The 26,508-nt window shown below is 56.0% G+C and overlaps 1 protein-coding gene across 2 annotated transcripts; it reads right to left on the minus strand.

Moving 5' to 3' along the window:
* Positions 1–286: 286 nt before the first annotated feature.
* On the minus strand, positions 287–26,495 carry ABCF1 (ATP binding cassette subfamily F member 1). Of its 2 annotated transcripts, none has more exons than XM_085564923.1 (25): positions 26,365–26,495; positions 24,776–24,822; positions 24,037–24,123; positions 22,418–22,547; positions 22,295–22,329; positions 21,041–21,145; positions 19,518–19,589; positions 19,072–19,161; positions 17,487–17,561; positions 15,799–15,924; positions 14,383–14,483; positions 13,168–13,253; positions 11,180–11,319; positions 10,458–10,606; positions 9,364–9,447; positions 8,367–8,491; positions 7,662–7,774; positions 6,359–6,530; positions 5,316–5,390; positions 5,123–5,193; positions 4,290–4,322; positions 3,219–3,387; positions 2,353–2,417; positions 1,534–1,606; positions 287–1,416 (listed from the first exon to the last, which is right to left on the minus strand). In XM_085564923.1, exons 1-25 carry the CDS (start codon positions 26,489–26,491, stop codon positions 1,250–1,252), a joined length of 2,517 nt encoding a protein of 838 aa, XP_085421049.1. In that variant the 5' UTR covers positions 26,492–26,495; the 3' UTR covers positions 287–1,249. The 2 variants fall into 2 exon arrangements, with proteins under 2 accessions (XP_085421049.1, XP_085421048.1); XM_085564922.1 differs by having other exon boundaries at positions 19,072–19,164.
* Between the last annotated feature and the right edge of the window lie 13 nt (positions 26,496–26,508).

The following is a 26,508-nucleotide window of genomic DNA, read 5'->3' on the forward strand; positions in this document are numbered from 1 at the left end:
GAGAGCGCTCTGTGGGGGAGGGGCGGGGTCACCGGGGTCACCCTGGGGTCACTCTGGGGTCATTGGGGTCACCCTGGGGTCACCCTGGGGTCATTGGGGTCACCCTGGGGTCACTCTGGGGTCATTGGGGTCACCCTGGGGTCACCTGGTCACTTTGGGAACTCCTGGGAAGGGGGCGGGGATGTCACCGGACTGACCACGCCCAATGGCCACGCCCACACTGACCACACCCACAATGGCCACACCCACAATGACCACACCCACACTGACCACGCCCACGCCGCCATTGCTCCACCACCGTTTATTCCTGCCCTTGTCCCGTGGTCACCAGAGTGACCGCAGCCACTCCAATGGTCACTGCAATGGTCACTGTGATGGTCACTCCAATGGTCACTGCGATGGTCACTCTGGTCACCGTGGTGACCACAACCACTGCGATGGTCACTGCGATGGTCACTCTGGTCACTGTGGTGACCACAACTACTGCAATGGTCACTCCCATGGTCACTGCGATGGTCACTCCGATGGTCACTGCGATGGTCACTCTGGTCACTGTGGTGACCACAACCACTGCGATGGTCACTGCGATGGTCACTCTGGTCACTCAGGTCACTGCGGTCACTCTGGCAGTGACCGCAATGACTGCAACCACTCTGGTGGTCACTGCTGTGGTCACCACGGTAACTTGGGTGGTCACCGTGGTCACTGCGATGGTGACTGTGATGGTCACCGTGGTCACTCTGGTGGTCGCCGCAGTGACCGCAGCCACTCTGGTGGTCGCTGTGGTCAGTGCAACCACTGCAATGGCCAATGTGGTCAGTGCAATGGTCACTGCAGCCAGTGCGGCCACTGCAGTGGTCACCACGGTCACTGTGGCCACCATGGTCGCCGCAGTGACCGCAGACACTCTGATGGTCACTGTGGCCACTGAAACCATTGCAATGGCCACTGCGGTCACTGCAATGGGCACTGCAGCCAGTGTGGCCACCGCAGTGGTCACCGTGGTCACTCTGATGGTCACTGTGGTCAGTGCAACCACTGCAATGGTCACTGCGGTCACTCTGGTGGTCACTGTGGCCACCATGGTCACCGCAGTGACTGCAGCCACTCTGATGATCACTGTGGTCACTGATGGTCACCGTGGTCACTCCGTGGGTCTCTGTGGTCACTCTGGTCACTCCGTGGGTCTCTGTGGTCACTCTGGCGGTCACTCTGGTCACTCTGGCGGTCACTCGGGTCCCTGGGCGGGTCAGTCGCGCGGCCGCGCCGCCACCACCTCGCCCAGGGCCTCCAGCACCTCGCGTTTGTAGTCGTGGAAGTCGCCGTCGATCTGGCTCAGGCCCTGCTCCTCCACCACCCATAGCTGGCAGCCGGTCTCGGTGATCAGCCGCGCGTCGTGGCTCACCACGATCACCGCTGTGACGTCACCATGACGTCACCGTGACGTCACCGTGATGTCACCGTGACGTCACCGTGATGTCACCGTGACGTCACTGCGCCGTCACCGCGGCCGCCCCGCCCCCCCGGCCCCACCTCCTTTGTAGTCGTTGATGGCGTCGGCCAAGGCGTCGATGGACTCGATGTCCAGGTTGTTGGTGGGCTCGTCCTGCGGCCGCGGCAGCGTGAGGACGCGCCCCTCAGGAGAGGCCACGCCCCTCGCGGGGAGGACACGCCCTTTCCCAGATAAACCACGCCCCTCGCGGGGAGGCCACGCCCCCTCCCAGGGAAACCACGCCCCTCAGGAGAGGCCACGCCCCCTCCCAGGGAAGCCACGCCCCTCGCGGGGAGACCACGCCACTCGCGGGGAGACCACGCCCCCTCCAGGGAGGCCACGCCCCCTCCAGAGCAGCCACGCCCCCTCCCAGGGAAACCACGCCCATCTCAAAGCGGCTCCACCCCTTCCAGAAAGGCCACACCCCTTCCGGAACACCCACGCCTATCAGGAGAGGCCACACTCCTCGAGGCCACGCCCACCCCAGAGTGACCACACCCCCTCCCAGAACAGCCACGCTCATCAGGAGAGGCCACGCCCCTTCCGGAAAGGCCACGCCCCTCACGGGGAGACCACGCCCATCCCAGAGCGGCCACATCCCTCTCAGAGAGGCCACGCCCATCCCAGAGTGGCCACGCCCTCCCAATGAGACCACGCCCCTTCCTGAGTGGCTCCACCCCTCCCAAAAAAGCCACGCCCATCCCAGAGTGGCCACGCCCATCCCAAAGAGACCACGCCCCCTGGCCACACCCAACCCACACCCAGGCCCCTCCCAGGGCTGGGGGTCAAAGGTCAGGAGGGGTCAGGGGTCACTCGGGCGAGGTCACGGCCGGCCCCGCCCCCTTTGGCCCCGCCCTCACCAGGATGAGCACGTCGGGCTGGCGGCACGCCAGCTCGGCAAACACCACGCGCGCCTTCTGGCCGCCTGCGGGGAGGGGCGGGGTCAGCGCCGCCGGGACACGCCCACCTGGGGCCTGGCCACGCCCCCACGGCTGTTGGCCACGCCCCAACGGCTGCTGGCCACGCCCCCACGGCTGCTGGCCACGCCCCCACGGCGGCTGGCCACGCCCCCACGGCTGCTGGCCACGCCCCACGGCTGCTGGCCACGCCCTCCCCGATGATAGCCACGCCCCCACGGCTGCTGGCCACGCCCTCCCCGATGATAGCCACGCCCCCACGGCTGCTGGCTACGCCCCCACGGCTGCTGGCCACGCCCTCCCCGATGATAGCCACACCCTCCAGGTGATAGCCACACCCTCCCACATGCCAGCCACACCCTCCCTGGCACTAGCCACACCCTTCCAGGCACTAGCCACACCCTTCCAGGCACTAGCCATGTCCTCCAGGCACTAGTCACACCCTCTCAGGCACTAGCCACGCCCTCCCAGGCACTAGCCACACCCTCCCTGGCACTAGCCACACCCTTCCAGGCACTAGCCATGTCCTCCAGGCACTAGCCACACCCTCCCAGGCACTAGCCACACTCTCCAGGCACTAGCCACGCCCCCCCAGGCACTAGCCACACCCTCCCAGATGCTAGCCACAACCTCCCAGGCACTTGCCACGCCCTCCCAAGCACTAGCCACACCCTCTCAGGCACTAGCCACGCCCCCCAGGCACTAGCCATGTCCTCCAGGCGCTATCCACACCCTCCCTGGCACTAGCCACACTCTCCCACATGCTAGCCCCGCCCCCGGTCTCTAGCCCCGCCCCCGGCCCCGCCCACCCGAGAGCTTGGCCATCTGCAGCGTGTGGGCGTGGCCCTCGAGGCCGAAGCGGCCGAGGCAGCGCCGCGCCTCCTGGTGCGCCAGGTTGAAGCTGCGCTGCAGGAACTCGGCCGCCGTCTCCTCCAGGCGCAGCTGCTCGGCCGCCTGCTGGTTAAAGAACCCCACCTTCTGCGGGGGGGTGGGGAGGGGTCAGGGGCACGCCCACCCACCCAAAAACCTGCCACACCCACCCCGGAGCAGCCACACCCACCCAAAAACCCGCCACACCCACCCAAAATCCTGCCACGCCCACCCAAAAGCCACCACACCCACCCAAAAACCCGCCACACCCACCCAAAAACCCACCACACCCACCCAAAACCCACCACACCCACCCAAAACCCACCACACCCACCCAAAATCCGCCACGCCCACCCAAAATCCTGCCACGCCCCCTAACAGCCCACAGAACCTTTCTGACCGTGCCCATTTAAGCCCCGCCCATCACATTTGCATAGACACCACACCCATTTATGCCCTGCCCCTTCCCCATTTGCATAATCACCACACCCATTTAAGTCTCGCCCATCCATTTGCACAAACATCGCATTCAGTTAAGCCCCGCCCATCCATTTGCATAAACACCACACCCAGCTAGGCCCTGCCCCTTCCCCATTTGCATAAACCTTACACCCATTTAAGCCCCGCCCCTTCTCCATTTGAATAAACACACCCATTTAAGCCCCTCCCTGTCTCAATTTGCATAAACCCCCCACCCATGCAAGCCCCTCCCCTTTTCTTTTGCATAAACACCATGCGCAGTTAGGCCCCGCCCCATCCCATTTGCATAAACACCACATCCATTTAAGCCCCGCCCCATCCCATTTGCATAAACACCACGCGCAGTTATGCCTCGCCCCATCTCATTTGCATAAACACCACACCCATTTAAGCCCTGCCCATCCCATTTGCATAAACGCCCCGCCCATTTAAGCCCTGCCCGTCTCATTTGCATAAACGCCCCGCCCATTTAAGCCCCGCCCGTCTCATTTGCATAGACGCCCCGCCCATTTAGGCCCCGCCCCCTTTACCAGCCGATGGTTTCTCCTCATCTGCCCCCGGAGCTGCGGAGGAGCCGGGGGGGAAAGGGTTAAAAATCCCCAATTTTGGGGCTGTTCCCCCGGATTTGGGGATTTTCCATCCATTTTTTGGGGATCCTTTCCCCCATTCTGGGTTTCCCCCCAATTTTTGGGTTTTTCTCCCAATTTTTGGGTTTTTCTCCCAATTTTTGGGTTTTTTTTCCCTTCCCACCTCTGGGGTTTTTTCCCCTCCAATTTCTGGGATCCTCCCTCCTCATGTTTGAACATTTCGGGGCATTTTTGATTCATTTTTGGGGCATTTTTAATCCATTTTTGGGTTAATTTTGATCCATTTTTGGGCTGTTTCTGATCCATTTTTTGGGTATTTCCCTCCCCCATTTTTGGAGAATTTTCCCTCCCCTTAATTCGGATTTTCCCTCCCATTTTCAGGGTCCCTCTCCCTATTTTCGGGGTCCCCAATCCCATTTTTGGGGTCCCTCTCCCCATTTTTGGGGTCCCTCTCCCCATTTTTGGGGTCCCTCTCCCCATTTTCAGGGTCCCCAATCCCATTTTCAGGGTCCCTGTCCCCGTTTTCGGGGTCCCCAATCCCATTTTTGGAGTCCCCAGTCCCATTTTCGGGGTCCCCGATCCCATATTTGGGGTCCCTCTCCCCGTTTTCGGGGTCCCTCTCCCCATTTTCGGGGTCCCCAATCCCATTTTCAGGGTCCACGTCCCCGTTTTCGGGGTCCCCAATCCCATTTTTGGGGTCCCCGATCCCATTTTCGGGGTCCCTCTCCTCATTTTCAGGGTCCCCGTCCCCGTTTTTGGGGTCCCTGTGCCCGTACCGGCGTCAGCGCCCCGGTGAGCAGCTGCAGCAGGGTGCTCTTCCCGACCCCGTTGGGGCCCACGATGCAAACTGGGAATTCGGGAGGAATTTGGGGGAATTCGGGGGAATTCGGGGGGTCCCCGGTCAGGGCGGGGTCCCCCTGACCCCCCGGGGGGATTTTGGGGTCACCCCCGGGATTTCGGGGCTCCCACCTCGGGATTCCATGTCGATGCCGAAGTCCAGGTTGCGGAACAGCAGCTCCTGGCCCTCGTAGCCGAAATCCACGCCTGGGTTTGGGGGAATTTGGGGTTTTGGGGGGAAATTTGGGGTTTTGGGGGGAAATTTGGGAGGCAAAAAGAGCCAGAATTCAACCTGAAGGCCTCAAAACCCACCTGAAATCCCTCAAAATCTGCCCCAAAGCCCCCAAACCCCTCTGAAATCCCCCCAAAATCCCCCTGAAACCCTCCCAAACCCCCCCAAAATCCCCTGAAACCCCCCAATTTCTGCCCCAATGGCCCCAAAGCCCCGCACCACCCATGAAACCCCCCAAAATCCCCTCCAAAAATTCTCCCCAAACTCCACCAAACCCTGCTGAAATCCCCCAAAATCCCCCTGAAATCCCCCCAAGCCTGCAAGATCTCCCCGAAACCCCCCGAACCCCCCATGACAGCCCCCAAATCCACCCAAAACCCCCTGAAATCCCCCCAAACCCCCTGAAATTCCCCAAAATCCCCCAAACCCCCTATGAAACCCCCCAAAATCCACCCAAAGCCCCCTGAAATTCCCACAAACCCCCCCAAACCCCCCAAATTCCCCACGAAACCCCCCAAATCCACCCAAAACCCCCTGAAATTCCCCCAAATCCCCCCAAAAGACCCCAAAACCTCCTGAAATTCCCACAAACCCCCCCAAACCCCCCAAATTCCCCATGAAACCCCCCAAAATCCACCCAAAACCCCCTGAAATACCCCCAAATCCCCCCAAAATCCATCCAAACCCCCCTGAAATTCCCTGAAATTCCCCCAAATCCCCCCTGAAATCCCCCCAAACCTCCGGAACGCCCCATGAAACCCCCCAAAATCCGCCCAAAACCCCCCAAAATCCACCCAAAACCCCCTGAAATCCCCCAAACCCCTGAAATCCCCCCAAAGCCCCGGAACGCCCCATGAAACCCCCCAAAAGACCCCAAAACCCCCCCAAAACCCCCTGAAATCCCCCCAAAACCCCCCAAACCCCCCAGCCCGCAGCCCCTGACCGTGCAGGCCGAGCACGGGCGGGCTGAGCGGCGGCGGGTCGGGGAAGGTGAAGCGCACGGAATATTCCCGGGGCCGGCGCAGCAGCTCCGGAGCCTCGGCCGCCGCCTCGGCCGGAGCGCGGCGCCGGCACTTCTGCTGCTTGCGGGTCAGCGCCTCCTTCGTCTGCTTCTCCTGGGAAATTCGGGGAAATTTGGGGAAATTCGGGGAAATTCGGGGATTTTGGGGGGTTTTTGGCGGGTCAGCGCCTCCTTCGTCTGCTTCTCCTGGAATTCGGGAAAATTCGGGAATTTCGGGGAAATTCGGGGATTTTGGGGGGTTTTTGGAGGGATTTCAGGGGGGTCAGCGCCTCCTTCGTCTGCTTCTCCTGGGAAATTCGGGAAATTCGGGAAAATTCGGGGATTTTGGGGGGTTTTGGAGGGATTTCAGGGGGGTCAGCGCCTCCTTCGTCTGCTTCTCCTGGAATTTGGGAAATTTGGGGATTTTGGGGGGTTTTGGGGGGTTTTTGGGGGGTTTCAGGGGGGTCAGCGCCTCCTTTGTCTGCTTCTCCTGGGAAATTCGGGGAAATTCGGGGAAATTCGGGGATTTTGGGGGGTTTTGGGGGGTCAGCGCCTCCTTCGTCTGCTTCTCCTGGAATTCGGGAAAATTTGGGGAAATTCGGGGATTTTGGGGGGTTTTTGGGGGGTTTTTGGGGGGTCAGCGCCTCCTTCGTCTGCTTCTCCTGGAATTTGGGGAAATTCGGGGAAATTCGGGGATTTTGGGGGGTTTTGGAGGGATTTCAGGGGGGTCAGCGCCTCCTTCGTCTGCTTCTCCTGGAATTCGGGAAATTCGGGGATTTTGGGGGGTTTTTGGGGGGTCAGCGCCTCCTTCGTCTGCTTCTCCTGGGAAATTCAAGAAAATTTGGGGATTTTGGGGAGTTTTCGGAGGGTTTTTGGGAGGATTGGGGTGGTCAGTGCCTCCTTCGCCTGCTTCTCCTGCAAAATCCGGGAGATTCAGGAAAATTCAGGAATTTTAGGGGGTTTTTGGGGGGTTTGAGGGGGTCACCACCTCCTTCATCTGCTTCTCCTGGGGATCCAGAGAGAATTCCAGAATTTTGGGAGATTTTGGGGTGAAATCCCAGGGATTTTGGGACTCAAACCTCTGGGAATTTTCGAGTGAAATTCCAGGGATTTCAGGGCTCAAACCCCGGGGATTTTGGGGTGAAACCCCGGGGATTTTGGGGCTCAAACCCCCCTGGGGATTTCACTCTCGATTCCCGCCCGGAATTCCGGGGATTTTGGGGTTTTTTGGGATTGGGGCCCTCACCGCCTGCTTGGTGGATTTGCCGCCGGCTTTGAGGTCCCGCAGTTTCTTCTCCTGCTTCTCGAACTGCTTCATCAGCTCCTTCTGCTTCTGCTGGTACATCTTCTTGAAGGTCACTGGAATCCGGGAATTTCCGGGAATTTCCGGGAATTTCCGGGAATTTCCAGAATTTCGGGCCGTTCCCAACCCCCCCAACCCCCTTTTTTACTTTATTTTTTTGGTTTCCTCCCATTATTCCCAATTTTTCCCCTCCATTCCCCATTTCCTCCCTCCTTTATTCCCCATTTTTCAATCCCATTCCCTGTTTTTTTCCCTCCTTTATTCCCAATTTTTCCCTTCCATTCCCATTTTTCCTAAATGTTCCCTCATTTCTCCCAGTTCCCTTTCCCCATCGTTCTCCCCCCATTCCCTTTTATCCCAAATTTTCCCAATTTTCCCAATTTCCAGCCCCTTTTTTTCCTTCCATTCCCCATTTTTTCCTGGTTTTTCCCTTTTCTCCCCCATTTTTTCCCATTTTTCCTGTTTTTTTTCCCCAACCCATTTTCCCTGCATTTTTTGCCATTTCTTCTCCACATTCTACCCATTTCTTTTACCATTTTTTCCCATTTTTTCTCCGTTTTTTCCCCATTTTTTGCAGTTTTTTCCCCGTTTTTTCGCTGTTTTTCCCCGTTTTTTCCCAAAATCCCGTTTTTTTGCCCCAAATCTCACTGTAGTTCCCTCTGTAGTAGTGCAGGCGCTGCGAGTCCAGGTGGATGATGTCGGTGCAGACGTCGTCCAGGAACCCCTGGTCGTGGGACACCACCAGCAGCGTCTTCTTCCAGCCCTGCAGGTAGCTGGGAACGGGAATTTGGGGGAAAAACGGGAATTTTGGGGAAAAACGGGAATTTGGGGGGAAAAAATGGGAGTTTTGGGGGAGAAAACGGGAATTTTGGGGAAAAACATGGGAATTTTGGGGAGAAAAACCAGGAATTTTTGGGGAAAAAATCCCATTAATTTGGGGGAAAAAAGACCATTTCCAAATCCCCCAAAAAATCTCCAAAAAGAAAGAAATCGCAAAAATACCCAAAAGATACAAAAATAAATCAAAAAGACCCCCAAAAAATCCCAAGACCCCAGTAAAAAAATCCCCGAAGAAATCCCCCAAAATTGCCAGGAACTGCCGTAAATCCGAAAAATCCCCAAAATCCCTGAAAATCGCCCAAAATCCCCAAAAATCCCACAAAATTTCCCAAAATCCCCTCAAAATTCCCCAAAAAATCGGCCAAAATTCTCAAAAAAAAAAAACAACAACAACAACAACAAAAAAAAAAAAAAAAAAAAAAAACAAAAAAAAAAACACAAAAAAAAAAAAAACCACAACATAAAATACCCCCCAAAATCCCCAAAAAAATCCCCAAAAGTTGCCAGGATCTCCCGTAAATCTGAAAAATCCCAAAAATTACTAAAACCTCCAAAATCCCCCAAAACCCCCCAAAATTCTCCAAAAAATTCCCCCCAAAATCCCCTAAAATCTCCCAAAAATGCCCCAAAATCCCCTAAAAATTCCCAAAAATCGCCCAAATTTCCCTAAAAATCCCCTGAATTTTCCCGGAACTCCCCGGAAATTCCCCAAATTCCCAAATCCCCAAATCCCCAAATCCCCAAATCCCCAAATCCCCAAATCCCCCAAATTCCCCAATTCTGCCGGAGTCGCCCCAGGTCTCACTTGTTGAGCCAGATGACGGCGTTCAGGTCCAGGTGGTTCGTGGGCTCGTCCAGCAGCAGCAGCGTCGGCTCCAGGAACAGCGCCCTGGGGACACACCTGGGATACACCTGGGCACACCTGGGATACACCTGGCTGCACCTGGGATACACCTGGGATACACCTGGGCACCTGGGCACACCTGGGATACACCTGGGATACACCTGGGATACACCTGGCTACACCTGGGCACACCTGGGATACACCTGGGCACCTGGGCACACCTGGCTGCACCTGGGCACACCTGGGGCACCTGGGCACCTGGGATACACCTGGGCACCTGGGCACACCTGGGGCACCTGGGCACACCTGGGGCAGCTGGGATACACCTGGGATACACCTGGGATACACCTGGGGCAGCTGGGATACACCTGGGATACACCTGGGATACACCTGGGCACACCTGGGGCACCAGGGCACACCTGAGCTCACCTGAGCTCACCTGAGCTCACCTGGGCTCACCTGGCCCCACCTGAGCTCCCCTGAGCTCACCTGGTCCCACCTGGGCTCACCTGGTCCCACCTGAGCTCACCTGGCCCCACCTGGGCTCACCTGGCCAGCGACACGCGCATCCTCCAGCCCCCCGAGAACTTCCTGGTGGGCCGGTTCTGCACACCTGAGCTCACCTGAGCTCCCCTGAGCTCACCTGGGCTCACCTGGCCCCACCTGAGCTCACCTGAGCTCACCTGAGCTCACCTGAGCTCACCTGGGCTCACCTGGCCCCACCTGGGCTCACCTGAGCTCACCTGGTCCCACCTGGGCTCACCTGGCCAGGGACACGCGCATCCTCCAGCCCCCCGAGAACTTCCTGGTGGGCCGGTTCTGCACACCTGAGCTCACCTGAGCTCACCTGGTCCCACCTGGGCTCACCTGGCCAGGGACACGCACATCCTCCAGCCCCCCGAGAACTTCCTGGTGGGCCGGTTCTGCACACCTGAGCTCACCTGAGCTCACCTGGGCTCACCTGGCCAGGGACACGCGCATCCTCCAGCCCCCCGAGAACTTCCTGGTGGGCCGGTTCTGCACACCTGAGCTCACCTGAGCTCACCTGGGCTCACCTGGCCAGCGACACGCGCATCCTCCAGCCCCCCGAGAACTTCCTGGTGGGCCGGTTCTGCATCTCGGGGGTGAAGCCGAGCCCGGCCAGGATCCGCCGCGCTTTGGCCTCGGCGGCGGCGGCGCCGATGGCGCGCAGCTCCTCGTACACCTGCGGGGGGGACAGGTGAGATGGCGCTGCCCAGGTGGGACCAGGTGTGCCCAGGTGTGCCCCAGGTGTGCCCCACATGTGCCCCAGGTGTGCCCAGGTACCCCCCAGGTGTGCCCAGGTATCTCCCAGGTACCCCAGGTGCCCCCAGGTGTGTCCCAGGTTTATCTCAGGTGTATCTCAGGTACCCCCCAGGTGCTCCCCAGGTGTGCCCAGGTGTGCCCAGGTGTTACCCAGGTGTGTCCCAGGTGTATCCCAGGTGCCCCCAGGTGTGCCCAGTTGTGCCCAGGTTTATCTCAGGTGTGCCCAGGTGTGCCCAGGTGTGCCAGGTGTGCCCAGGTGTCCCAGGTTTATCTCAGGTGTGCCCAGGTGTGCCCAGGTGCCCCCAGGTGTGCCCAGGTGTATCTCAGGTGTGCCCAGGTGTGCCCAGGTTTATCTCAGGTGTGCCAGGTGTGCCCAGGTGTGCCCAGGTGCCCCCCAGGTACCCCAGGTGCCCCCAGGTGTGCCCAGGTGTATCCCAGGTGTGCCCAGGTGTGCCCAGGTGTGCCCAGGTGTGCCAGGTGTGCCCGCCGTTACCTTCTCCAGCCTCTGGGCGGCGCTGTCGTCGCCGCTGTCCAGCAGCCGCTGCAGGTGCCGCTCCTCCTCCAGCAGCCGCAGGCGCTGCGTGTCCGCCCGGAGCACCGCGTGGACGGCCGGCGTGTCGTCTGCGTGTACCTCTGGGACACGTGAATACACGGGTAAACACACGGGTAACACACGGGTAACACACGGGTAACACACAGGTAACACACAGGTACAGGCGCTGCGTGTCCGCCCGGAGCACCGCGTGGACGGCCGGCGTGTCGTCTGCGTGTACCTCTGGGACACGTGAATACACGGGTAAACACACGGGTAACACACAGGTAACACACGGGTAACACACAGGTAACACACGGGTAACACACGGGTAACACACGGGTACAGGCGCTGCGTGTCCGCCCGGAGCACCGCGTGTACGGCCGGCGTGTCGTCTGCGTGTACCTCTGCACGGGTAAACACACGGGTAACACACGGGTAACACACAGGTAACACACGGGTAACACACGGGTAACACACAGGTAACACACGGGTAACACACAGGTAACACACAGGTAAATACATGGGTAACACACAGGTAACACACGGGTAACACACAGGTAACACACAGGTACAGGCGCTGCGTGTCCACCCGGAGCACCGCGTGGACGGCCGGCGTGTCGTCTGCGTGTACCTCTGCACGGGTAAACACGGGTAACACACAGGTAAACACACGGGTAACACACGGGTAACACACAGGTAAATACACGGGTAACACACAGGTAACACACGGGTAACACACAGGTAAATACACGGGTAACACACAGGTAACACACGGGTAACACACAGGTACAGGCGCTGCGTGTCCGCCCGGAGCACCGCGTGTACGGCCGGCGTGTCGTCTGCATGTACCTCTGCACGGGTAAACACGGGTAAACACACGGGTAACACACGGGTAACACACAGGTAAATACACGGGTAACACACAGGTAACACACACGTACAGGCGGTGCGTGTCCGCCCGGAGCACCGCGTGTACGGCCGGCGTGTCGTCTGCGTGTACCTCTGGGACACGTGAATACACAGGTAAATACACGGGTAACACACGGGTAACACACAGGTACAGGCGCTGCGTGTCCGCCCGGAGCACCGCGTGTACGGCCGGCGTGTCGTCTGTGTGTACCTCTGCACGGGTAAACACGGGTAAACACACGGGTAACACACGGGTAACACACGGGTAACACACAGGTAACACACAGTAACACACAGGTAACACACGGGTACAGGCGCTGCGTGTCCGCCCGGAGCACCGCGTGTACGGCCGGCGTGTCGTCTGCGTGTACCTCTGGGACACGTGAATACACGGGTAAACACACGGGTAACACACGGGTTAACACATGGGTAACACACGGGTAACACACAGGTAACACACGGGTACAGGCGCTGCGTGTCCGCCCGGAGCACCGCGTGTACGGCCGGCGTGTCGTCTGCGTGTACCTCTGGGACACGTGAATACACGGGTAAACACACGGGTAACACACGGGTTAACACATGGGTAACACACGGGTAACACACAGGTAACACACGGGTACAGGCGCTGCGTGTCCGCCCGGAGCACCGCGTGTACGGCCGGCGTGTCGTCTGCGTGTACCTCTGCACGGGTAAACACACGGGTAACACACGGGTAACACACGGGTAATACACAGGTAACACACAGGTAACACACGGGTAACACACAGGGACAGGCACTGCGTGTCCGCCCGGAGCACCGCGTGTACGGCCGGCGTGTCGTCTGCGTGTACCTCTGGGACACGTGAATACACGGGTAAACACAGGTAACACACAGGTAAATACATGGGTAACACACAGGTAACACACAGGTAACACACAGGTAACACAGGTAACACACACGTAGCAGACTGATAACGCACGTGTAACACGTGTAACACACATTTAACACGCGTGTAACAGACATGTAACACGCGTGTAGCGCGCGGGCGCGTGCCCACCTTGCTCGCAGAGCAGCACGTCGATGTTGGGCGGGATGTTGAGGGCGCGGTTGGCGATGTGCTTCAGCAGCGTCGTCTTCCCCTTCCTGCCCCAAAATCCCCCAAATTCACCCCAAAATAACCCAAAAACCACCCAAAACCCAACAGCTACCCCGGACCCCAAAAATAACCCCAAAACAACCCAAAACAACCCAAAAAAACCCCAAATTCACCCCAAAATAACCCAAAAACAACCCAAAACCCGACAGCTACCCCAAACCCCAAAAATAACCCCAAAACAACCCAAAAAAACCCCTAAATTCACCCCAAAATAACCCAAAAACCCCAAATTGCCCAAAATCGCCGTTTTTCACCCCAATCTCACCCGTTGGGCCCCACGAGGCCATGGGGCCGAACCCCAAAATCCCCATATTGAACCCCAAATTGCCCAAAATCCCGTTTTTTGCCCCAATCTCACCCATTAGACCCCACGAGGCCGTAGAGCCAAACCCCAAATTGCCCAAAATCCCGTTTTTTGCCCCAATCTCACCCGTTGGGCCCCACGAGGCCGTAGAGCCAAACCCCAAATTGCCCAAAATCCCGTTTTTTGCCCCAATCTCACCCATTGGGCCCCACGAGGCCGTAGAGCCAAACCCCAAATTGCCCAAAATCCCGTTTTTCGCCCCAATCTCACCCGTTGGGCCCCACGAGGCCATGGGGCCAAACCCCAAAATCCCCACATTTAACCCCAAATTGCCCAAAATCCCGTTTTTCTCCCCAATCTCACCCGTTGGGCCCCACGAGGCCATGGGGCCAAACCCCAAAATCCCCATATTGAACCCCAAATTGCCCAAAATCCCGTTTTTTGGCCCCAATCTCACCCGTTGGGCCCCACGAGGCCGCAGAGCCGAACCCCAAAATCCCCATATTGAACCCCAAATTGCCCAAAATCCCGTTTTTTCGCCCCAATCTCACCCGTTGGGCCCCACGAGGCCGTAGAGCCAAACCCCAAATTGCCCAAAATCCCGTTTTTTCACCCCAATCTCACCCGTTGGGCCCCACGAGGCCATGGGGCCAAACCCCAAAATCCCCATATTTCACCCCAAATTGCCCAAAATCCCGTTTTTTTGCCCCAATCTCACCCGTTGGGCCCCACGAGGCCGTAGAGCCAAACCCCAAAATCCCCATATTGAACCCCAAATTGCCCAAAATCCCGTTTTTTCACCCCAATCTCACCCGTTGGGCCCCACGAGGCCGTAGCGGCGCCCGGCCACGATGAACAGGTCGGCGTTGACGTAGAGATCCTTGCCGTGGGCAGAGATGCTGAACTTCTCCAGCTGAAATGGGGCAAAAAGGCCCGGAAACGGGAAAAACGGGGGCAGTGGGAGAAAAACGGGGAAAAATGGGGGGAAAACGGGGAAAATGGGGGAAAAATGGGAAAAAATGGGGGAAAAATGGGGGGAAACGGGGAAAAATGGGAGAAAAATGGGAAAAAAGGGAGAAAAAGGGGGAAAAATTGGGAGAAAAATGGGGAAAAATGGGAGAAAAACGGGAAAAAATGGGAGAAAAACAGGATAAAATGAGTGAAAAATTAGGAAAAAATGGGAGAAAAACGGGAAAAAATGGCAGAAAAATGGAAAAAAATGAGTGAAAAATTGGGAAAAAATGGGAGAAAAGTGGGGGAAAATGGGAGAAAAAGGGGGAAAAATTGGGAGAAAAACGGGAAAAAATGGGAGAAAAACGGGAAAAAATGGGAGAAAAAAAAGGGAGGGAGATGGGAAAAAATGGAGAAAAATGAGGAAAAATAACAGAAAAAAAAGTTGAGGTTTCCCAGGTGAGTTTTTCCCCCCTAGGTGTATTTTCACCCCCCAGGTGTATTTTCTGTCCCCCAGGTGTATTTTCTGTCCCCCAGGTGTATTTTGGAACTCCCCAGGTGTATTTTGGGTGCCCCCAGGTGTATTTTGGATCTCCCCAGGTGTACTTTTTCCCCCCCAAGGTGTATTTTGGGTGCCCCCAGGTGTGTTTTACCCCCCCAGGTGTATTTTGGATCTCCCCAGGTGTATTTTTTTCCCCCCCAGGTGTGTTTTTGGGTGCCCCCAGGTGTATTTTGGGCGCCCCCAGGTGTATTTTGGGTGCCCCCAGGTGTCTTTTCCCCCCCAGGTGTATTTTGGATCTCCCCAGGTGTATTTTGGGTGCCCCCAGGTGTATTTTGGGTGCCCCCAGGTGTATTTTCCCCCCCCAGGTGTGTTTTTGGTGCCCCCAGGTGTGTTTTGGATCTCCCCCAGGTGTATTTTGGGTGCCCCCAGGTGTATTTTTCCCCCCCCAGGTGTATTTTGGGTGCCCCCAGGTGTATTTTTCCCCCCCCAGGTGTGTTTTTGGGTGCCCCCAGGTGTGTTTTCCCCCCCAGGTGTATTTTGGGTGCCCCCAGGTGTATTTTTCCCCCCCCCAGGTGTATTTTTCCACCCCCAGGTGTGTTTTTGGTGCCCCCAGGTGTGTTTTGGATCTCCCCAGGTGTATTTTGGGCACCCCCAGGTGTATTTTGGGTGCCCCCAGGTGTGTTCTGGGTGCCCCCAGGTGTGTTTTCCCCCCCAGGTGTATATTGGGTGCCCCCAGGTGTGTTCTGGGTGCCCCCAGGTGTATTTTGGGGCCCACCTTGATGTCGGAGGCGTTCTCCAGCATGGCCTGCCGCGAGGACAGCTCGGCCTGCGACACGGCGAAGTCGCCGTCCCCCGAGGCGGCGGCCGCGCGCAGCGACGCCACCTGCCGCTCAAACTCCGCCTGGGACACGCCCGTCAGTGGCCACGCCCACGGACACGCCCATCAGTGGCCACGCCCACAGACACACCCACGGACACACCCACGGACACACCCACGGGACACGGGACACGCCCACGGACACGCCCACCGTGGATCATGGCTGAATTCCCACCCACAACCCCACCTGCCGCTCAAACTCCGCCTGGGCGGGGCCAGCGTCAGGCCACGCCCACCGGACACACCCACCGGACACACCCACGGACACACCCACCATGGATCACGGCCGAATTCCCACCCACAACCCCACCTGCCGCTCAAACTCCGCCTGGGCGGGGCCGGGTCAGGCCACGCCCACCGGACACACCCACGGGACACACCCACGGACACGCCCACCGGGCACACCCACCGGACACGCCCACAGGACACGCCCACGGACACACCCACCAGACACACCCACCGTGGATCATGGCCGAGTTCCCACCCACAACCCCACCTGCCACTCGAGCTCCGCCTGGGACACGCCCACCGGACACGCCCACCAATGGCCACGCCCATCCATGGCCACGCCCATCAATGGACACGCCCACGGGACACGCCCACGGGACACACCCATCGATGGACACGCCCATCAATGGACACGCCCATCGATGGACACTCCCATCAATGGCCACGCCCATCGATGGCCACGCCCATCGATGGCCACGCCCACCGGACACACCCATCGATGGCCACGCCCATCGATGGACACTCCCATCGATGGCCACGCCCATCAATGGCCACGCCCACCGGACACGCCCACCATTGGACATGGCTGAATTCCCATCTACCAACACCACCTGTCATTCAAACACCGCCTGGGCGGGGCCAGCGTCAGGACACGCCCACGGACACACCACCACACGCCCATCAATGGACACAACCACGGGACATGCCCACCAGACACGCCCAGGACAGGACACACCCATTGGTACACGCCCATGATGGGACACGCCCACTGGGACACGCCCAACACTGGCCACGCCCACGGGACACACCCAGGACACGCCCCACCCACCGTGCAACACACCCACAAGTGGCCCCGCCCACCACGGGACACGTGGTATGCTTTTATGTTAAGCCACGCCCACACGTGTGGCCACGCCCCTGGGAAAGCCACGCCCCTGGGAAAGCCACGCTCACAAACCCCCACACCTGGGTAAGCCACGCCCACATTGGGGCGAGCCCGGGTAGGCCCCGCCCACAATGAACCACACCCAGTTAGGCCACGCCCACAAACCCCCACACCTGGGTAAGCCACGCCCACATTGGGGCGAGCCCGGGTAGGCCCCGCCCACAATGAACCACACCCAGTTAGGCCACTCCCATTAAAACCCACACCTGGGTAAGCCACGCCCACATTGGGGCGAGCCTGGGTAGGCCCCGCCCACAGGGGGCCACGCCCATCAATGGCCACGCCCACAGAAGCCACATCCGGGTAAGCCACGCCCACAAAGTGCCACGCCCAGTTAGGCCACGCCCACAGAAGCCACGCCCACAAAGTGCCACGCCCCGTTAGGCTCCGCCCCCCGGGCCCCGCCCCTCACCTGCTTCTTCATCTTCTTCTTCTCCTTTTTGCTGACTCGGGCGTCCGGCCCCGCCCGCGGCCCCGCCCCCTCCTCCTGCCACACCCAGAACGGCCCAACGTGACCCAAAATGGCCCAAAAAACACCCAAAATGTGCCAAAATATCCCAAAAGTGACACAAAATATCCCAAAACTGACCCAAAATGGCCCAAAGTGACCCAAAATGTGCCAAAATATCCCAAAACAGCCCAAAGTGACCCAAAATGTCCCCAAAACCACCCAAAATGTCCCAAAATATCCCAAAACAGCCCAAAGTGACCCAAAATGGCCCAAAAAACACCCAAAATGTGCCAAAATATCCCAAAACAGCCCAAAGTGACCCAAAATGTCCCAAAAACCACCCAAAATATCCCAAAATATCCCAAAAGTGACACAAAATATCCCAAAACTGACCCAAAATGCCCCAAAGTGACCCAAACTGTGCCAAAATATCCCAAAAGTGACACAAAATATCCCAAAAGTGACACAAAATATCCCAAAAAACCACCCAAAATATCCCAAAATATCCCAAAAGTGACACAAAATATCCCAAAACTGACCCAAAACGGCCCAAAGTGACCCAAAATGTCCCAAAAACCACCCAAAATGTCCCAAAATATCCCAAAAGTGACACAAAATATCCCAAAACTGAAGCAAAATGGCCCAAAGTGACCCAAAATGTGCCAAAATATCCCAAAAGTGACACAAAATATCCCAAAAGTGACACAAAATATCCCAAAAGTGACCCAAAATATCCCAAAATATCCCAAAAGTGACACAAAATATCCCAAAACTGACCCACAACGGCCCAAAGTGACCCAAAATGTCCCAAAAACCACCCAAAATAACCCAAAGTATCCCAAAACTGACCCAAAATATCCCAAAAGTGACCCAAAATATCCCAGAATAACCCAAAGTATCCCAAAGCTGACCCAAAATGTCCCAAAACTGACCCAAAATGTCCCAAAAGTGACACAAAATGTCCCACAAACTGACCCAAAACGGCCCAAAGTGACCTGAAATGTCCCAAAATGACCCAAAATATCCCAAAAACCACCCAAAATGTCCCAAAACTGACACAAAATATCCCAAAGTATCCCAAAATGTCCCAAAACTGACCCAAAATGTTCCAAAAGTGACACAAAGTATCCCAAAAACCACCCAAAGTATCCCAAAAACCACCCAAAATATCCCAGAATAACCCAAAATATCCCAAAATACCCCAAAACCCCCAAAATATCTAAAAAATCCTAAAATATCCAAAAATACCCCTAAAAATAACCCCAAAAATAAAAACATCCCAAAACATCCCAAAATGTCTCAAAATACCCCAGAATAACCCAAAATTCCCCAGAATAACCCAAAATATCCCAAAATAGGCAAAAATATTCCAAAATTTCCTGAAATAACCCCAGAAATATCCAAAATAATCCCTAAAAATCCCCCAATTTCCCCCCAAATTTCCCTCAAATTCCCCCAAATTTTCCCCCAAAATCCTTGAAATTTCCCCAAATTTCCCCAAATTTCCCCAAATCCCTCAAATTTCCCCAAATTTCCCCAAACTGACGTTGTCGCTTCCCTTCCGGGCTCCTTCCTCTTCCTCCTCCTCTTCCTCCTCCTCTTCCTCCTCGTCGTCCCTCAGGGCCCCAAACTTGTTCTGCTACAAAACGGGGAAAAAACTCAAAATTTTGGAGTCTCCCACCAAAAAAACCCAAAAAAACAAAAACAAAAACCAAAACAACAAGAAAAAAAAAAAACACCAAAAAAAGCCCCAAAAAACTCCTAAAAAAACCACAAAAAAAAAAGAGAAAAAATAACCAAACAAATTTTGGGGTCTCCTTCCCCCAAAGAAACCCCAAAAAAGAACAAAAATCCCCCTCAAAAGTTCAAAAATTCCAAAAATGGGAAAACCTTAAAAAAGGCAGGAAAAAACAGAAACCAAACAAATGGGAAAACTCAAAAAAAAAGATAAAGACCCCCAAAAAAGTCCCAAAAATCCCCAAAATTCGGCACCTGCTGCTTCTCTTTGGGATTTTCCTTTTTGGGATTTTTCTTCTTCTTCCTCTTCTCCGCCTCCTCTTCCTCCTGAGGGAATTCCCACATTTTGGGGATTTTTTTCGGGATTTTTGGGCTTTTTCCCAGGAATTTTGGTTTTTTTTTTTCCCCAGGATTTCGGATTTTTCGCAGGGATTTTGTTGTTTTTTTTTTTTCCAGGAATTCTGGGGTTTTCTCAAAGATTTTTTTCTTTTTTTTCCCAGGAATTTCAGATTTTTCCCAGGATTTCAGATTTTCCTGGAGAATTTTAATTTTTTTTCCCAGGATTTTGGTTTTCTCCCCAGGAATTTTGAATTTTTCCCAGGATTTTGGTTTTTTCCCCAGAATTTTGGGATTTTCCCCAGAATCTTGGTATTTCCCCCAGAATTTTGGGATTTTGCCTTGGAATTTTGGGATTTTCCCCAGAATTTTGGGATTTTGCCTTGGAATTTTGGGATTTTCCCCCGAATTTTGGGATTTTCCCCCAAATTTTGGGATTTTCCCCCAAATTTTGGGGTTTTTCCCTTGGAATCTTGGGATTTTTCCCTTGGAATCTTGGGATTTTCCCCCGAATTTTGGGGTTTTCCCCCGAATTCTGGGATTTCCCCCAAATTCTGATATTTCCCCTAATTCTGGGATTTCCCCTAATTCTGGGATTTCCCCCTGAATTTTGGGATTTTCCCCCGAATTTTGGGGTTTTTTTCCAGAATTTTGAGATTTTCCCTTGGAATTTTGGGGTTTTTTCCCCCGAATTCTGGGATTTCCCCCAATTCCGGGATTTCCCCCGAATTCTGGGATTTCCCCCAAATTCCGGGATTTCCCCCGAATTCTGGGATTTCCCCCAATTCCGGGATTTCCCCCAAATTCTGGGATTTCCCCCGAATTCTGGGATTTCCCCCGAATTCTGGGATTTCCCCCAAATTCCGGGATTTCCCCCGAATTCTGGGATTTCCCCCGAATTCTGGGATTTCCCCCAATTCCGGGATTTCCCCCCAATTCTGGGATTTCCCCGAATTCCGGGATTTCCCCGAATTCCAGGATTTCCCCCGAATTCCGGGATTTCCCCGAATTCTGGGATTTCCCCCTAATTCCGGGATTTCCCCAGAATTTTGGGATTTCTCCCGAACTCTGGGATTTCCCCCGAATTTTGGGGTTTTTTTCCAGAATTTTGGGATTTTCCCTTGGAATTTTGGGGGTTTTTTCCCCAGAATTTTGGGATTCCCCCGAATTCCAAGATTTCCCCCAATTCCGGGATTCCCCCCAATTCCGGGATTTCCCCAAATTCCGGGATTTCCCCCGAATTCCGGGATTTTCCCTGAATTCCGGGATTTCCCCCAAATTCCAGGATTTCCCCAGAATTTTGGGATTTTCCCTTGGAATTTTGGGGGTTTTTTCCCCAGAATTTTGGGATTTCCCCGAATTCCGGGATTTCTCCGAATTCCGGGATTTCCCCCGAATTCCAGGATTCCCCCGAATTCCGGGATTTCCCCTCGCTGCCCCACCTTGCTGCTCTTGCCCTTGGTTGGTTTTTCCTCCTCTTCCTCCTCTTCCTCCTCCTCCTCGTCCTCGCTCTGCTCCCGGCTCAGCGCAGCGAAAACGTTCCCACCCTAAAATCCAGAAATTCCCAAATTATCCCTTTTTCCCCAAATTCCAGCTCCGCCCACCTCCACACCCCAAAACCCCCCAAAATTCCCAGGTTTAACTCAATTTTTTCCCCATTTTTAAAAGATATTCCTTCAAATCTCCAATTTTTAGGGACTTTTTTCCCATTTTTTGGGGATTTCCCCCCAATTTTTGGGAGTTTTCCCCCATTTTTGGGGACTTTTCCTCATTTTTTGGGATTCTTCCCCATATTTTGGTATTTCCCCCTGAATTTTGACTTATTCTCATTTTAGGGGGATGTTTGGGACTTCTCCCAATTTTTTGGGAAATTTCCTCCATTTTTTGGGCTTTCCCTCCTTTTCTTATTTTTCCCCTTTTTTTTATTTTTCCCCATTTTCTCTGATTTTCTCCCACGTTTTGAGGACATTTTCCCCCATTTTTGGGGGATATTTTCCCCCATTTTTGGGGACATTTCCCCCCATATTTTGGGAATATTTTCCCCCATTTTGGAGGAATTTTTTCCCCCATTTTTGCGGGATTTCCCCACTTTTTTCGAGAGATTCTCCCTATTTTTATTTTTTTTTGTATTCCCCTGTTTTTCAGGCCCCTTCCCCCCCATTGTTTTGGAACATTTTCCCCCATTTCTGGGGGTATTTTCCCCCATTTTTGCGGGATTTCCCCATTTTTTTGGAGAGACTCTCCCTATTTTTATTTTTTTTTGGTATTCCCCCATTTTTTGGGCCCCTTCCCCCCCATTTTTTTGGGACATTTTCCCCCATTTCTGGGGGTATTTTCTCCCATTTTTCCGGGATTTCCCCATTTTTTTGGAGGGATTCTCCCTATTTTTAATTTTTTTTTTGGTATTCCCCCCATTTTTCGGGCCCCTTCCCCCCCATTTTTGTGGGACATTTTCCCCCATTTCTGGGGGTATTTTCTCCCATTTTTGCGGGATTTCCCTATTTTTTTGGAGAGATTCTCCCTATTTTTATTTTTTTTTGGTATTCCCCCATTTTTCGGGCCCCTTCCCCCCCATTTTTTTGGGACATTTTCCCCCATTTCTGGGGGTATTTTCCCCCATTTTTGCGGGATTTCCCCACTATTTGGAGGGATTCTCCCTATTTTTAATTTTTTTTTTGGTATTCCCCCATCCTCACCTTCCTCCTCCTCGCTCCTCTGCGCGCCGCTGGAGCTGGGGGCAGATTTTGGGGCTCACGGAGGGCTCGGGACCCCCGGGCCCCCCCAAATCCCCCCAGAACCCCCCGGATCCCCGTCCCGACCTTCCTCCTCCTCCTCCTCCTCCTCGGCGGCCGCCAGGGCCTGCAGGCGCCGGCTCAGCTCCGCCTCCTCGGGCTCAGGCTCCGCCCCCCGCGGCCGCCGCCCCTCCTTGCGCCGCCTCCGCCGCGAGCCCTGGGGGCAATTAGCCGCCGTTACGCTAATCAGATGCTAATTAGCTCCCTAATCAACACCCCGTGCTTCGGAGCCAGCTCCGGTTTGGCTCCGCCCATTTTAGCCCCGCCTTTTTAGCCCCACCCATTTTAGCCCCACCCCTTTAGTTTTACATGTTTTAGCCCCTCCCCTTTAGCCCCGCCCCTTATAATTTACATGTTTTAGCCCCACCCCCTTTAGCCCCACCCACTTTAGCCCCGCCCATTATAATTTACATGTTTTGGCTCCACCCCTTTTAGACCCTTCCCACTTCAGCCCCTCCCCTTTGACCCCACCCACTTTAGCCCCACCCATTTTAGCCCCACCCCTTATAATTTACATGTTTTAGCCCCGCCCCTTTAGCCCCACTCCTTTTAGCCCCTCCCCTTATAATTTACATGTTTTAGCTCCGCCCCTTTTAGGTCCTTCCTACTTTAGCCCTTCCCCTTTGACCCCACCGTCTTCAGCCCCTCCCCTTTGACCTCACCCACTTTAGCCCCACCCATTTTAGCCCCTCCCCCTTTAGTTTTAAATATTTTAGCCCCTCCCCTTTAGCCCCGCCCCTTTAGCCCCACCCATTTTAGCCCCTCCCCTTTAGTTTTAGATCTTTTAGCCCCTCCCCTTTAGCCCCACCCCTTTTTGCCCCAACCATTTTAGCCCCGCCCCTTATAATTTACATATTTTAGCTCCACCCCTTTTAGGCCCTTCCTACTTCAGCCCCTCCCCTTTGACCCCACCCACTTTAGCCCCACCCATTTTAGCCCCACCCCTTATAATTTACATGCTTTAGCCCCGCCCCTTTTAGTCCCCTTCCTCCTTTAGCCCCTCCCGTTCGACCCCACCCACTTTAGCCCCACCCATTTTTAGCCCCGCCCCTTATAATTTACATGTTTTAGCCCCGCCCCTTTTAGTCCCCTTCCTCCTTTAGCCCCTCCCGTTCGACCCCACCCTCTTTAGCCCCTCCCACTTTAGCCCCGCCAGTTGTAATTTACATGCTTTAGCCCCGCCCCTTTTAGGTCCTTCCTCTTTAGCCCCTCCCCTTCTCATTTACATGTTTTAGCCCCACCCCTTTTATGTTCTTCCTCCTTTAGCCCCACCCCTTTTCATTTACATATCTTAGCCCCTCCCTTTTTGGCCCTCCCCTTTGACCCCACCCATTTTAGCCCCACCACTTGTAATTTACATGTTTTAGCCCCGCCCCCTTTTAGGTCCTTCCTCCTTTAGCCCCGCCCCTTCTCATTTACATGTTTTAGCCCCGCCCCCTTTTATGTCCTTCCTCCTTTAGCCCCGCCCCTTCTCATTTACATGTTTTAGCCCCGCCCCTTTTTGGCCCTTCCCTCTTTAGCCCCTCCCCTTTTAGCCCCGCCCCTTTCCCACAACCCCTCCCCTAACCCCACCCCTTTATGCCCCTCCCCAACCCACCTAATTAGCATAACCCAACCCCCTAATTAGCATAATTAGCGCAATTAACCTGGGCCGGGGCTGGCCCCTCCCTCTCGGGGGCGGGCGGGGGCGGGGCCGGCGCCGCCTTCTCCTCCTCGGCCAGCTCCTCGAAAAACTGCCGGAATTTCGGGAATTCCGGGGGAAATTCGGGAATTTGGGAGGAAATCCAGGGATTCCAGGGGGAAATTTGGGGATTTTGGGAAAAATCCTGGAGTTTTCGGGGGGAAATTGGGGAATTTTGGGGGAAATCCGGGAATTTTTGGGAGAAATATTGGGATTTTGGGAGGAAGCTCGGAAATTTTGGGGGAAATCCGGGAATTTTGGGCAGAAATCTGGGAATTTTGGGAGGAAGTTTGGAAATTTTGGGGGAAATCCGGGAATTTTGGGCAGAAATCCGGGAATTTTGGAGGCAAACCTGGGGATTTTTGGGAAATCTGGGGGTTCCGGGAGAAATTTTGGGGGAATTCAGGGAATTTTGGAAGATAATCCAGGAATTTTGGGAGAAATTTGGGGATTTTGGGGAGGAAATTTGGGAATTTTGGAGGAAGTTTCAGAATTTGGGGAAATTTGGGCATTTTGGGAAAAAGTTTGGGAATTTCAGGGAATAAAAACAGGAATTTGGGGGGGAAATTCAGGCATTTTGGGGAAATATTTGGGGATTTTGAGGAGAAATTTGGGAATTTTAGGGAGAAATCGGGGAATTTTGGCAAACCCGGGAATTCGGGGAGGGGCCCTCAGGAATTTTGGGGGGGTCAAAGGTCACTCACGGATTTTTTGCCTTTCCGGTCCTTCCGGCCCTTCTTGAGGGGTTGCTCTGGGGGGGGAGGGGGGAATTGGGTCTGGGGGAGCCCCAAAATCTGGGGGGAGACCCCCCAAAATTTGGGGTTTGGGCGTGCGAGGGGAGCGGAGCCCGAATTGGGGGGGGGTCCCCAAAATTGGGGGGTTTGGGTTAAAAAATGGGGGGGAAGGGAAAGGGGGGGGGGACAGCGCCGAGGGGGCCCAAAATTCGGGGGGGTCCCAAATTCTGGGGGGGTCCTAAATTCTGGGGGGGCCCAAAATTTGGGGGGGTCCCAAATTCTGGGGGGGGTCCTAAATTCTGGGTGGGCTCTCCCTCATCCCTCCCCCTCAATTTCGGGGGTCTCTCCCCATTCCCGGGGGTCTCTCCCCATTCCCAGTCCCCATTCCCGGGGGTCTCTCCCCATTCCCGGGGGTCTCTCCCCATTCCCAGTCCCCATTCCCGGGTCTCTCTCCCCATTCCCGGGGGTCTCTCCCCATTCCCGGGGGTCTATCCCCATTCCCGGGGTCTCTCTCCCCATTCCCGGGGGTCTCTCCCCATTCCCGGGGGTCTCTCTCCCCATTCCCGGGGGTCTCTCCCCATTCCCGGGGGTCTCTCTCCCCAATCCCGGGTCTCTCTCCCCATTCCCGGGGGTCTCTCTCCCCAATCCCGGGTCTCTCTCCCCATTCCCGGGGGTCTCTCTCCCCATTCCCGGGGGTCTCTCCCCATTCCCGGGGGTCTCTCTCCCCAATCCCGGGTCTCTCTCCCCATTCCCGGGGGTCTCTCTCCCCAATCCCGGGTCTCTCTCCCCAATCCCGGGGGTCTCTCCCCATTCCCGGGGGTCTCTCTCCCCATTCCCGGGGGTCTCTCCCCATTCCCGGGGGTCTCTCTCCCCATTCCCGGGGGTCTCTCCCCATTCCCGGGGGTCTCTCCCCAATCCCGGGTCTCTCTCCCCATTCCCGGGGGTCTCTCCCCAATCCCGGGGGTCTCTCCCTATTCCCGGGTCTCTCTCCCCATTCCCGGGGGTCTCTCTCCCCATTCCCGGGTCTCTCTCCCCATTCCCGGGGGTCTCTCCCCGTTCCCGGGGGTCTCTCCCCATTCCCAGGTCTCTCTCCCCATTCCCGGGGGTCTCTCTCCCCAATCCCGGGGGTCTCTCCCCATTCCCGGGGGTCTCTCCCCATTCCCGGGTCTCTCTCCCCATTCCCGGGGTCTCTCCCCGTTCCCGGGGGTCTCTCCCCCATCCCGGGGGTCCCGGTCCCCATTCCCGGCTCTCTCTCCCCATTCCCGGGGGTCTCTCTCCCCATTCCCGGGGGTCCCGGTCCCCATTCCCGGGGGTCTCTCCCCCATTCCCAGGGGTCTCTCCCCATTCCCGGGGGTCTCTCCCATTCCCGGGGGTCTCTCCCATTCCCGGGGTCTCTCTCCCCATTCCCGGGGGTCTCTCTCCCCATTCCCGGGGGTCTCTCCCCATTCCCGGGTCTCTCTCCCCATTCCCGGGGGTCCCGGTCCCCATTCCCGGGGGTCCCGGTCCCCCATCCCGGGGGTCTCTCCCCTCAGTCCTGGCCCCCCCCGGCTCTCCCTCACCCTCCTCGCCCCCCCTCCATTCCTCCTGCTTGGCCCCCGCCGGCCGCGCTCCCTTCGGCATGGCCGGGCACCGCGCACTGCGCATGCGCCGCCACCGCCGCCCCGCGCCGCTTCCGCCTCCTCCCATTGGTCCGCTCCTCCGCC

Source organism: Lonchura striata, chromosome 35 (genome assembly GCF_050655825.1).
Source record: "Lonchura striata isolate lonStrDom1 chromosome 35, ASM5065582v1, whole genome shotgun sequence".
Lineage (NCBI taxonomy): Eukaryota > Metazoa > Chordata > Aves > Passeriformes > Estrildidae > Lonchura > Lonchura striata.

Excerpts from the sequence above, each read along its gene's own strand:
- ABCF1 (XM_085564922.1), bottom strand. The coding sequence starts at position 26,491 with ATGGGAGGAGGCGGAAGCGGCGCGGGGCGGCGGTGGCGGCGCATGCGC. Across the intron at positions 22,548-24,036 it reads AGGGGCCAGCCCCGGCCCAG|GGCTCGCGGCGGAGGCGGCG; the intron begins GTTAATTGCGCT and ends AATTGCCCCCAG. Across the intron at positions 9,448-10,457 it reads ATGCGCGTGTCGCTGGCCAG|GGCGCTGTTCCTGGAGCCGA; the intron begins GTGAGCCCAGGT and ends GTGTGTCCCCAG.